Here is a 13,060-nt window from a genome sequence, read left to right on the forward strand (position 1 = left end):
CCAGCTCTGGCATGAAGACCACTGAGGGCAGCAGGGCAGAGTGAGCAAAGCCTGGGCTCTGGAGCTGGTGTGACCAGACCCAACCGGCTCAGCCCCCTACAAGCCGTGTGGCCTTACTTATCCTTTCCAGACCTCCGTTTTCTCTTCTGTAAAGTGGGAGTGACACTGACCTCACAGGGGTTACAAGGACTAAATGAAACAATATCAACTACAGAGTACTCGCACAGCACCCAACAAAGTGGAAAGGAGCATCGTCACACTTATGGCGCCTTCTTGGGGTGGGAAGGTGGCAGTGCTGGCGTCCGGGGCCCAGAGGAGGGCTATTTTAGGAAAAGAGGCTATCTGACCCAATGAGTAAGGGCTTTGGCTGCCTCTGAGAGGAATTTTGAACTTATTTCACTTTCAAATAAAGCTTCAAAGTTGTTTCCACGTCAGGCTCATGACAGAACATTTGGGAAACACAACAAACAGGGCAGACCTGTGGCCTCACCCCAGGTGCACTGTCTGCGGGCGTGGGAACATCCTGTACCTGCGACGTCCCTGACTCCCTCTTCCAGCTAGCACTCCTCAGCAGATTCCTAGCAGCAGATCACACAGCAGAAGCGCTGAATACATCTTCGCCTTTTACCAAACGGCTTTCCCAAGGACAGGGAACGACCACAAAATAGACGTCCACCACACTCTTGCCAGCTATGAGTTCCCATTTGTAAAAATATCTGATAATTCAACAGGGAACAAAATCTATTTCATTTTAATTTGTATTTCCTTTGATGATCAGAAATCTATTTTTCCACGTGTTAATGGCTGTCTTTTCCCAATTGCAACATTATTGAGATCTGTGTCAGTTCCTTACAAATCAGAGATACTAATGAACAGCACCCCACATTTCTACCAAGTTACCCCCACCCAGGTGAGGGGCAGCAGCAGCCCATCAGGGACTAACTTCCCTCCAAACCCCAACTCCACGGGAACCTGCTCAATCGCATTCAGCATTTATGTGGTGACCACACGACATCTACCAACCTTGACTCTGTGCAAGACGCCCCACGACATTCTAGACACGCAGAGAAACCACCACCCGTGCGGGGAGAGTGCCCACCACATACAGGCTGTCCTCAGGCTCTCGTCCCGCCCTCCCTCATACACACTCCTGCCATCCAGCCCCATCCTCTCTTTCTCTTCCTCTTACTATGGAAGAGGCAGATGGTGGTTGCTTCTTAACTTTTCATTATGGAACATTTCAAACACCTACAAAAGTAGAGAAAATGGTATAATCTCTCAGACTCAAGAATGATCAACTCTCAGCCAATCCAAAGAAGGGTTCTGGGACCCCTCCCCCAGGCTCCTGACTTACTCCACTTCCTCAAGAAAAGCACTGTCAACCAACCACTGCCCACTCAGCCCTCTCCCGCCATCTGCATCTCTATTGGCACCTCGGCATCTGGACCTGCTCCAAGCTTAAAGGATGGAGCTACCAGAAGGCAAAACAACTGCCCCTCCCCGTAGCCAGCTCTGCCCTTTCCTCTTCGCTTCCATCACCTCCAGAAGAGGGATCAGCACAGCCATCACCTGCCTCGCCCGACCCACCTCTCACGGTACCAGAGCAGGGCTCTGCCCCAGCTACTCCACCCAAGCTTGAACCTCACTCCGCAAGAGCCTATGACCTTCCGGAGGAGCCCACGCACACCCCTCCCCCTCACACCACACCTCAGCACTGGCCACTGACGGCCCTCCTGTCCCGAGCATCCTCCTCTCGGCTGCAGCGCCACCAGCTCCACGTCTCTGGCAGTTCCTTGCCAGCCCCTCCCAGGGTTCCCTTGCTACTTTTCCACCTGAATGTGTGCCGGTTCCCAGGGTTTGGTTCTAGGCCTTCTTTTTTTATTTATAATTCTAAGAACAGCAGTAGGGACATTTACCGATGCTTTCTCTATGCCTTACTTAAACTTACTGACTAACCGAGCCCTCACAATAGCCCTGAGGTGTTACCACCACTTCGCAGGCGAGGAAAAGAGACACAGCTTGAGCTGCTTTTCCAAGGTCTCAGAGTTACTTAAGTGGCAGACTTGAAAGTGGAATCTAGGCAGTCTGACTCCAGCGTCCATGCCTTTATTCCCTACACCACGCTGCCTCTCTTCAGCTGACACTGTTCCCTGAGAACGGAATCCCCTGCCACGGGGCAGCCGACCACTGGTGTGCTCTCAGAGCACCTACTCACCACATCCCAGCAGCACAGGCCCTGCCTTCTGAGCATCTCAACTAGGAAAGCCCGTGGGTAGCTGAAGCACAGCATGTCCAAGCCAAACTCCTCTTCCCCCAATGACCTGCCCTGTGTCCCCATCTCAACTGACCCCAACTACCACCTCTCCCACAACCCCCATCTTCCAAATCCGCCACCAACCACTGTGAATCCTAACTCATCTCTCTCGTCTACACCTTCTCTGCCTTCCCACTGCCCAAACCCAGCCCAGGCACCAGCCCATTTCCCTAGGAAACTAGACTGAGCCTAAATGCAAATATGACTCCACCGCTCTCCCGCCTCGAGCACTCAGCCTGCTGCTCTTGCAGCTCTCAGTGATGTCCCCACGCTGGCCTTTCTGTCTCCACCACCCCTGGCTAGCTCTTCTCATTCTTGAACTGAGAGGCCATTCCCCTGCCCCCATGCCTGCAGAACAGCAGGGAGACCTTCTCCGTGCGCCACAGCACCCAACCTATTACCTGTGGACCTGTCATCCCCATGTGAAGCTCTGACGAGAGGGGAAACTGGCTCTTGGTTATACCACCTGTGTTACATTTATTACATTCCAGGAACTGGTCTTGGCTTCAAATGGGTCTTTATTATCCCCTTTTCCAGATAAGGAAACTCAGGCCCAAGGAGGCTTGCCTGAGGTCACCAACTTAAGGAGGGGCGGAGCCAGGACTCAATTCATAGCCCTAGGCTGACCCGGACCTGCCGCCCCAGTGCCTCTGCAGCACTACAGCAGGCCACCGACAGACCGGTGCTGAACGAATCATGCCTTCGGTGTTTCATAGAAAACAACTCCCCAATACCCCCTTTAAAAAGCCAGCCCAGCACTACTGCTGTCCAATCACAGCAGGAACAGCTACCATTTACTGAGTCTATGATTCGTCCAGACGCCAAAACAGGCATTTCCCCCACGGTATCTCACCTAACCCTCAAAGCACCAGATTCAACAGCTAACTAAGCAGAGCCACAGGTCTAGTGAGTGCACAGCAGGGCCAAGAGTCAAACTGGTCCGATTCCGAAGTCTGTCCTTCTCAATACACTGCTTCCCAGATAAAGCACTAACTAAAAACCAGCCAAGAAAATCGAATAGTGCAGCTTACACTCACCTTGTCTTTAAGCAACTAAAACTCACCTTTAAACAGCTTCAACTTACAACATCAACGTGGACATGATGCTAGTTTACAGCTCACGGTAATGTACTAAAACGTACCTTCCACAGGACACTCAAATGGCTTTGTGCCCAGATGCGTGATGCTGTGGCCTTTCAGATGCTCCGCTCTCGTGAATGATTTCCCACAGCCCTCCACAGAGCAGGTAAACCTCCGGTCGTCGTCGTGTTTCCTGCCAGAACAGAACAGGGAACAGCGATTACTCACAACACCAGGAGGCACCAGGCTTCAAAGGTGATTCTTTTCTTTAAAACTCTGCAAAACATACCAAACTACGAACTCTTTGCACTAAAAAAAAAAAAAAATCACATTTCAGAAAATCTTAATTCCATATCTAGCCCATGTGGGCAAATTTACAATTTAGCTAGCCTGTAATTAAAAGTTCTATCTTAATGACTAAACTGAGCCCAGAGTCCAACACAGAACAATTAGTGCTGCTTGAATTGAGGGACAGCTGAGTCCCTTATATAGTGATGACTTGCATTGTCTAGAAATCCTGATGATAAACAAGCTTTTTGAGCTACTGAGGGCAATGAGAAGCGTGCACAGGAAATTGACTGCAGTGCTAAAAGGACCCTCAAGCCCACACGTAAACATGGTCTTTTCCTATGTAACCTTTTTATATTAAACTCCTTAAACCCCAGCTGTGCAAGCAGCCACAAACCACACAACCTCTGAGTCCCAATGCCAAACCAGGAGGATAAGAACATCAGACTCAGAGCTGTTGTGAAGATTAAATGAGATACACGTGACATGCTGAACGTCACCTGCACACAGGCCAAGCCCTCCAAGGTTGCCACACCGTATGAAAAGTCCATGATAACAAGAGACAAGCTTATTCTACAACACTAACTTTTTAAAAATATCAAATTGTATATAAAGTATACTAATTAAGAACAAGTATACATAGAAAAACGGCCTTCAGGTGATCAGATTCTGAGTGGTTTTCTTCTCAAAGCTTTCTGAATTTTCCAAATTATCTACATTGGATTCCTTTTTATAATTAAAAAAAAAAAACCTACAGATATCTTATCCATAGCCTTCCGCTACTGACAAACCACTCATTCATTTTCAAAACTGACAACTCAACCAAAATGTAGAGATTACCTTTTGTGCCTTAGGAGTTTAGACATGCTGGTGAAGGTCCAGCCACAACTGTCAGAGTCACAAATAAAAGGTCTTTCACCTTAGAAAAGAAAAAATCACAGCTCATCATTAGCAATGCAAGCTACCACGAAGACAGACCCTGGGGTCCAAGGAGGCTGCCTTCTCTGGCTCATTACCTGTATGGCTTCTCAGGTGGATTTTCAGGCGACAGGCTTTGTCATACTGTTTGCTGCATCCAGGAAACGAGCAAGAAAAGAGTTCTTGTTCCCTGAAGTGGGCTCGGTTATGGGAAAACAGAGCACTCACTGTGATGAACGTCTTCTCGCAGCCTGAGCAAAGGAAACACAAACTCTGCTCACTGGTAGGACAAAACCATGTAACACAACAAACTAGTCACCACCCTGGGACACTGCTGGCACTGACGCAGACAACGAAGACAATGATTCAGAAGCACCTCCAGAAAATTACGACCGCTGACGTCTGGCTTTGTAATGGCTAAAGCAAGGGCGACTAAGGGCAGCCAAGAGGCACACGCAGGCCACCTGTTGTGATGTGACTTAGAGATGAAGGAAGTGGTCAAGAGAAAGCCCTCCAATCACAGCCATCTGCTTCCAGTTCTGTAGCACAGATCTTGCATACACTTTGTGAACTCACATGTCAGTGCTGCCCATGTGAGACCCAAGAAGACCCAAGAGAGGAATTAGACACTAAGGAGCAGCACCTTGTCTGGCAAGGTTGAGCTTGGAAGGGCCACAAACCAACATAAGGCTAAGACTTTCCATGCCTTGGGGGTAATACTGCATCCTCCACACTTATAAATGTCCTCCCCGACATCCTTTGCAACTGGCAGCCCCTACTTCTGTCATCTGGCTTCTCTTTTTCCTTTTGCCCATTTCCTCAGGGCTCCCTGCTCTGTCAAAGAAGGTTACCAGGATCATCTTCACTCACATGGCCTTTTCCATCACCTCCACCTTCAACCCCTCGCTGAGCCACCAGAAAGGAGCCCATTTTAGCACTTCCCAGACTTCCCACATCAATAATTCTTTCCCCGAAAGGATCAGCGCTCAAATACAGTAGAAAACATCAGGTCAGAAAATGCTTTCAGGTGTCTCCGTCAGCTCTTCTGAGCGCCTTTAACATGCTACCATCGTGCCTGGAGCCACACACTGCACAGCACCTCATAAAAGTTACCAGCCCAAGGAGCCCTGCTCTCCCTAGCAACACTCAACTGGGAAATGCTGACCTTCGTAAACAACCTCGAGTCCTCCCCTGTGGTATAAATCTGCCCCCGCCTTCCTACTTTGGGCTCTGGTGTGTTCACACACTCGTTCAGGTAAATCTGAACAGGCTATATCATTCTGCCTTAGCAAGAACCACTCTCCCCAACGGACAATCAGCCCTTTGATCCTGCCTCTACAGTCTTTCCTCCTGGAGCCTCCTCACCCTTCCCCCTCCTCTACCTGCAGCAGCCCTCAGGAAACTAGGTCTGGAACACATAATGGGGGCTTCACCGGTCCCCCTCCTGCTTCTACCATCTCCAACACTGACGCCCCACTGATCATCCAACCAAAACCCTCAGGGGGACCTGATGCCCTAGAGCAGGCTGGATCCCTGATCTCCCTAGCATTATACTCAGAACGATGCTCTCTGTGCATTTTACTAGGAGCAGTCTACAAGCCACCATCAGATTCCAAGAGCACATCACCAAGAAAGGTTTTGAATTAGTGGCCCAAAGCCATGCTCTCCATGAAGAGGAACGCACAGGACAGTTCATGGGCACACGGGAAGAAGATATTCGACTCAATGTTTTTCATTTTACCCTTTCAAATTCTCCACATTTGAGTATATTTTATAACATATGCCTTACTAGGAAAGCACTGCACGTATATAATACACCAATATGCAGTTGGACACACGTGTGCTAGGTACATGCTTGAGATTATGCTTCAATGAACGGGACGTTGAAGGTCCCTCAGCCTCTACCTGGCCCTCCCACACCCTTCCAATTTCATTCCCTGCCATGGCTCTGCAGTTTCACCCACCAGCACGGCCTCCCACCCCAGCCCCCCAAGTAACTCCTTCCCAGGGAGGCATCTCCGCTTCCTTGGAGGCACCCACTCCCTCTCAGAGCACGGACAGCTGCCTATCCTGGTGAGAGGTCTCTGTGTGGCAGCCTTACACGCCTGACACTGCGGGCCACCACAACGGAGAAAGAACCCTCCACTGGATCGTATCCACGTTGCTCGGAATCAGTCTCTTCATTTGTAAAATCAGGATAATCTTTAGAACTTCACAAAACTGTGAAGTCCAAAGGATAGAGAAATATCAAAAGCAGAAAACTGGGAGGCACCACACACCTACGATTATGCCCTGCGTGCCAGGCGGTCTCGCATCTGGCCAGATTCACCTGCCCGTCTGTGTTGGGGGAGGGCGGGGTGCCCCGGAAACGCCTGACAACCGAATATTTGTAAACGATGAAGCGGAGGGAAATAAAGACCCTACTCCGGACTCAAACCAGTGCGAAGATGCGCTATCACTTTCATTAACCGGAAGCACCTTCGGAGCTCTGTCGCCTCCACCACGGGGACGGACGGCTGTGATTACTTGTGCTACCTCCCTGCCGAAACCCCCGCAGGTGAGGGTGTCAAATCGAATCAGGTGGAAAGAACCAGAACACAAACACCAGCGTGCTCCGTTCCCGCTCCTCACACTCGGCCAGCCCAGGGCCAATCCCGGCCAGGAGCGCCGCGCCCACCGAGCGACCCCGGGCCCCGCAGCCCGCCCGCAGCCCGCGGCGCGCGGTTACCGGGAAAGTCGCACTTGTAGGGCCGCTCGGGCTCGAAGTGGCTGCGCTGGTGGGAGCTGAGCTTGGCGTGCGTGGGGAAGCGCTCGGCACACACCTCGCACTTGAACAGGCTCTCCTGCTCGTGGCCCTTCATGTGCGCCTTGAGGTTGTACACGGTGGTGAACTTCTTGCCGCAGCCGCCCACCGGGCAGCCGAAGGGCCGCAGCTTGTCGTGCGACTGTAGGTGCCGCTTGAGCTTGTAGGAGGTGGTGAAGGCCCAGCCGCAGCCGTCCAGGGGGCACTTGAAGGGCCGCCGGCCCTGGCTGCCGCCGTGCGTCAGCAGGTGCACCTTGAGCTGGTGCTTCTTGGCGAAGGAGAGCGCGCACTGCGGCTCGGGGCAGCGGTAGCCGGCGCCGGGGGGCCCGCGGCGGCGCCGTTCCGGGCTCGCGGCCGTCTCGCCGGGCGGCGCGGGCGGGCCCCCGGGCGGCGGCGCGGGCGGCGCGGCCAGCGTGAAGACGCCGCGGTCGAGGCGCACGAGCAGGTCCCGGCCGCGCACGGCGACGCCGCCCGGCCCGGGGGAGGTGGCCGCGCCGCCGGGGCCCTGCGCGGGGCGGCGAGCGGGACTCGCGCCGCCGGGCTCGGGCTCGGGCTCAGGCCGCCCGGAGGCCGTGTCCGTGGCGGCGCGCGCCACCTCCAGCAGCACCACGAAGGAGTCGCCGGCGTCCTCGGGGGGCGGGCTGGGCGCGGGGCCCGCTACTGCCCCGGCCTCCGCGCGCCGCGGGCCCGGCGCGCCGTCCTCGGGGCCCCGCAGCAGCAGCAGGCGGCGGCGCCCGGGGCCGGGGCCGGGCGGCGCGGGGCCTCGGCGGGCCCGGCCGGGGCCGCCGCCATGTTGGGCTCCGCGCGGGGCCTGGGAGGCGAGTCTCGCCGGGAGCTCCATCTTGGGCGCTCGGCGCCGTCGCCCCGCCGCCTCGGAGGAAGCGCGGCGGCCCGCCCCGCCCCGCGTGCGCGACGCCGTGCGGCCGGCGGGCGGCGCCAAGGCGCGCCAAGGCGCGCGGCCCGAGCCCGGCCCCAAGCTGCGCGTGCGCGGGGCCGGGCCGGAGCGGCGCGCGGGGCCTGCTGGGCCGCGTGACGTCAGGCGCTCGGAGCGTCGTCGATCGTTGCTGCCGGCCGTGCTCGCCCGCGGGCGTGGCCGGACCCCCACGGTTCCGGCGCCGGCTCCTGCCTCCGGCCGACGCCTACCCCGCCGCCTGCCGCGCTGGGCCTGCCGTCCGCCTCTCCCCCTGCCCGGGTGCGGGACAGCGCCCCGCAGCCTGCCTCCGCCGGCCCTGCCCGCTCCACTGGCGAGCGCCGTCCCGCCGCCGTCCGGGAAGACTGAGCTGCCTTCTGGGCAAAGCACAGGCTTTCCCAACGCCTTGTTCTCCTCCTCCCCTCTTGTAGCTCCCTATTGCGATGGCTTTATTTATCCTCTTCCCTACTAATTCGTGGGCTGCGCCCTCTGGAGTGTAGACTCCCTGAGGATGGGACCGGGTTGCTCTCGTTCGCAGCTGCATGCCCAGAGACCAGCAGCGAAGACTCTCAGTAAATAGTTATTGAATAGATGAATGTTTTTTAAAGTATTTTAAAAACAAGGTGTATCAGGCATATTGAAAAGAATAGAAAACATCTTTATGAATTTATGTAAAATAGATTTTTCCAAGACCATTCAATGGAGGAAAGAATAATCTTTTTAACAAATGGTACTAGGACAACTGGATATCCACATACAAAAGAATGAATTTGGACCCCATACGTAACACCAGACACAGAAAGTAACTCAAAGTGGATTGAACACCTAAATGTAGGAGCTAAAACTGAAAAACGATTAGGAGTAAATAGGTGTAAATCCGTATAACCTTGGTTTAGGGAATGGTTTCTTAGATATGCAACCAAAAGGACAAGCAATGAAAGAAGCAAATTAGTCTTCATCAAAATTAAGAAACCTTTTTGGGTCAAAGAACACCAATAAGAGAGTGAAAAAACTCACAGAAAGGGAGAAGAATTTGCAAATCATGTATCTTGTAAGGATCTGACAAATAAAAATGGCAAGTAATAGGATATATTGGAATATATGAGGAAGCCATTTGATGTAAACCTAATTCGGCCTGACCTTGTCTTTCCAAAAGGGCCTGACTGAGGCCAGTGAGCATGCATTGTATATCTGCTTTAGAGATTCCCTATGGCAAGAGCAAAGGCCCTTGAGATAAAGGTGCAACTTCCCTCCCCCTCCCAACGTTGGCATTTCCTTAAGGATTAAGCATCTTTCCTTAGGCTAGGAACTGATTGCTGTGCTCACCTGTGACCACCCAGCTCCAGACAATAGACTTGCCTCCTGCTACGCCCACCAAGATAGCAGACCCACTACCTGCTGTGTCCATCAAGTGCTGTGCCGACAGGGCAATCTTGTGACTATTGTAGGGAGGGACATTTCAATCATATGTGAAACACACCCTCTTTGAGGGTATATAACCACCCTGTGTACCCCTACTTCTTTGGAGTGCTCTGTTCCTTTGTGGAAAGACTCTCCCGGGTTATAATCCTAAGATTTAAGCTCAGAATAAAATCACCCAAATTTTCATTTATAGATTGGTTGTGGATTATTTTCGTCGACAGTTCTATTATCCAGAATATACTTAAGGAAAACTCTTAGGGGCCAGCTCTGTGGTATAGTGGTTAAGTTCTCACACTCCACTTGTGTGACCCAGGGTTTGCAGCTTCGGATCCCAGGCACAGACCTACACCACTCGCCAGCCATCCTGTGGCAGTGACCCACACGTAAAGTGGAGAAAGACTGGCACAGATGTTAGCACAGGGCTAATCTTCCTCAGCAAAACAAAACAAAAACCTCACACCTCAACAACAAAAAGACAGCCCAGTTTAAAAATAGACAAAGGATTTGAATAGACATTTCTCCAAAGAAGAAATATAAATGGTCAATAAGCTCATGAAAAGATACTCAACATCACTAATTGTTAGGGAAATGGAAATCAAAACCATAATGAGATACTACTTCATACCCCCTAAGATAGCTATTTTTAAAAATGGAAAAGAACAAGTGTTCATGAGAATGTGGAAAAATTGGAACTCTCGTACATTTCTGGTGGGAATGTAAAACAGTGACACAATTGTGGAAAAAAGCTTGGCAGTTACTCAAAAAGTTAAATATAGAATTTCCGGGGCTGGCCCCGTGGCCGAGTGATTAAGTTCGCGCGCTCCGCTGCAGGCGGCCCAGTGTTTCGTTAGTTCGAATCCTGGGCGCGGACATGGCACTGCTCATCAGACCACGCTGAGGCAGCGTCCCACATGCCACAACTAGAAGAACCCACAACGAAGAATACACAACTATGTACCGGGGGGCTTTGGGGAGAAAAAGGAAAAAATAAAATCTTTAAAAAAAAAAAAAAAAATATAGAATTTCCATATGACCCAGCAATTCCTAGGCATATACCCAAGAGAAATGATAACACATCCAGAGAAAAACTTGTATATGAATGTTCATAGTAGCATTATTCATAATACTACATAATAAAAGTGGAACAATCAAGTGTCCATCAACAGATGAATGGGTAAACAAAGTGTGGCATACCCATACATTGGACTATTATTCAGCCACAAAAAGGAATGAAGTACCAATACATGCTACATCATGGATGAACCTTGAAAACATGCTGAAGGAAAGCAGCCAGACACAAAAGACCACATGCTGTGTGATTCCATCCATATGAAATGTCCAGAATAGGTAAATCCATAGAGGCAGAAAATAGATTAGTGGTTGCCAGAGGACAGAGGGAGAGGGGGAATTAGGAATGACTGCTAATAGCTACAAGGTTTCTTTTTGGGATGGAGGAAATGTCCTGGAGTTAGACAGTGGTGACGGGTACACAACACAGTGAGGAGACTAAAAACCACTGACTAGTACGCTTTAATACAATGACTTTTATGCTCCGTATGTCTCCACTAAGAATATATTGTTAGGAAAAATCAATGCAGAACATTGTTGAGGAGGATCCCGATTGTATAGGAGGGAAAACTACACATATGTTGACATACTCGCATGTCTTAGAAAGTTCCTGGAGAGATACATAAGAAACTGTAGTCCCTGCGTCTGCTTCTGAAGTGAGGGGGATCATGAGTGTGGCAAGAGTGTGGCAAGAGATAAAGATCATGAGTGTTTTTAAAGTAATTTTTATAATTAAATACTTTTTTCCACTAGGGAAACAGTATGGCAGCTCCTCCAGAAACTAAACATAGAATTACCACATGACCCAGCAATTCCACTTCTGGGTATAAATCCAAAAGAATTGAAAACAGGGACTCGAAGAGGTATTTGCACATCCATGTCCATAGCAGCATTATTCACAATAGCCAAGAGGTGGAAGCAAGCCAAGCGCCCATCAAAAGATGACTGGATAAGCAAAATGTGGTTGAAGGATACAAAGTAATATTGTTCAGCCTTAAAAAGGAACGAAATTCTGACACATATGACAACATGGATGAACCTCGAGGAGATTATGCAGTGAAATAAGCCAGTCACAAAAGGACAAATATTGTATGATCTCACTTACATGAGGTCCCTAGAGTAGTCAAAATCATAGAAAGTAGGACAGGGGCTGCAGGAGCTGGGGGCAGGGGGCGGCTGGGGAGTTAGTGGTTCATGAACACAGAGTTCCACTTTGGGAAGATGCAAAGAGTTCTGGAGATGCATGATGGTGATAGTTCAATAACAATGTGAATGTGCTTAATGCCACTGAACTGCATGCTTAAAAATGGTTACAGTGGGGGCCGGCCCAGTGGTGTAGTGGTTAAGTTCATGCTCTGCACTTCGGTGGCTCAGGGCTATTGGTTGGGATCCACAGAACAGACCAACACACCGCTCATCAAGACATGCTGTGGCAGCATCCCACATACAAAATAGAGGAAGATTGGCATGGATGTTAGCTCAGGGACAATCTTCCTCACCAAAAAAAAAAAAAAAAAGGTTAAAATGTACATTTTATTTCATGTGTATTTTACCATAATAAAAGAAAAAACTTTGAATGAAAAACATTTGGTGGCCCTATGGATGAGTTTCTCCTCACCTGTTTTTCAGCTTTTACGTATTTTTTAAAAATTTTAAGTGGGTGAAATGAGCCTTACCGAACGTTTGGAAAGGACTTGTCTTGCCCTTCCTACCACCCTGGGCTCTCTGTTGCTGCAACAAGTAACAGGGTTTTCAGTGAGGGGCAGATGTGCTCACTTGCGTGCTGGGCTTGAAGCATTGCTGTTGTCGTTCTTCAGTGGTGTCTCAGGCAGAAGCAGGAATTTGATATTCTAAAGAGATTCCCCCCACATCAGGAGGCCCACAGAGCACTGACTGATAGCCCTCAGTCACCCAGAACCCGTACTCTCCAACAAGTGTGTAGAGAAAGTGGTTTGGGGCAGCCAGGGGAAGAGAAGCAGATAACACACATGTGCTTGTCGGACTTGTTTGCATTTGGGGAGAAATCCCACCAGCCCGGATGTTGCTGGGTGTCCAGCACAGCCAACGGGCTGAAAGGCATCACAGTGGACTTTGAACTGCCAATCTAAGTATGCAGGACTTCCCAAAGTCTGGCGGGACTGGGCCTGGGCTGGGGTTAGCAGTTCTAATGTGTGGGTTTTTTTCACAATATCACCAAGCAGTTAACTCAGTTCTGACATTGTCTACCTGGAGATAGCTTCAGGTCCCACAGGCTCAGT

General features: G+C 50.8%; 1 protein-coding gene across 5 annotated transcripts in view; it reads right to left on the reverse strand.

Moving 5' to 3' along the window:
• ZXDC (ZXD family zinc finger C) overlaps positions 1-8,295 on the reverse strand; it is a 40,459-nt gene extending 32,164 nt beyond the window's left edge. For 3 of the 5 annotated variants that reach the window (XR_011427143.1, XM_023619839.2, XM_070238397.1), the window contains exons 1-4: positions 7,328-8,293; positions 4,698-4,850; positions 4,522-4,600; positions 3,456-3,586 (exon numbers count right to left, since the gene is read on the reverse strand). Coding sequence is in view for 4 of the 5 variants with exons in the window: in XM_023619839.2 (XP_023475607.2) it covers positions 3,456-3,586; positions 4,522-4,600; positions 4,698-4,850; positions 7,328-8,243 (1,279 nt within the window). In the remaining variant the exon portion in view is untranslated. Of the gene's footprint in view, positions 1-3,455; positions 3,587-4,521; positions 4,601-4,697; positions 4,851-7,327 lie in introns of all 5 variants that reach the window. The other 2 variants (XM_070238395.1, XM_070238396.1) reach the window with 2 other exon arrangements.
• Between the last annotated feature and the right edge of the window lie 4,765 nt (positions 8,296-13,060).

Source organism: Equus caballus, chromosome 16 (assembly GCF_041296265.1).
Source record: "Equus caballus isolate H_3958 breed thoroughbred chromosome 16, TB-T2T, whole genome shotgun sequence".
NCBI classification, from domain to species: Eukaryota; Metazoa; Chordata; class Mammalia; order Perissodactyla; family Equidae; genus Equus; species Equus caballus.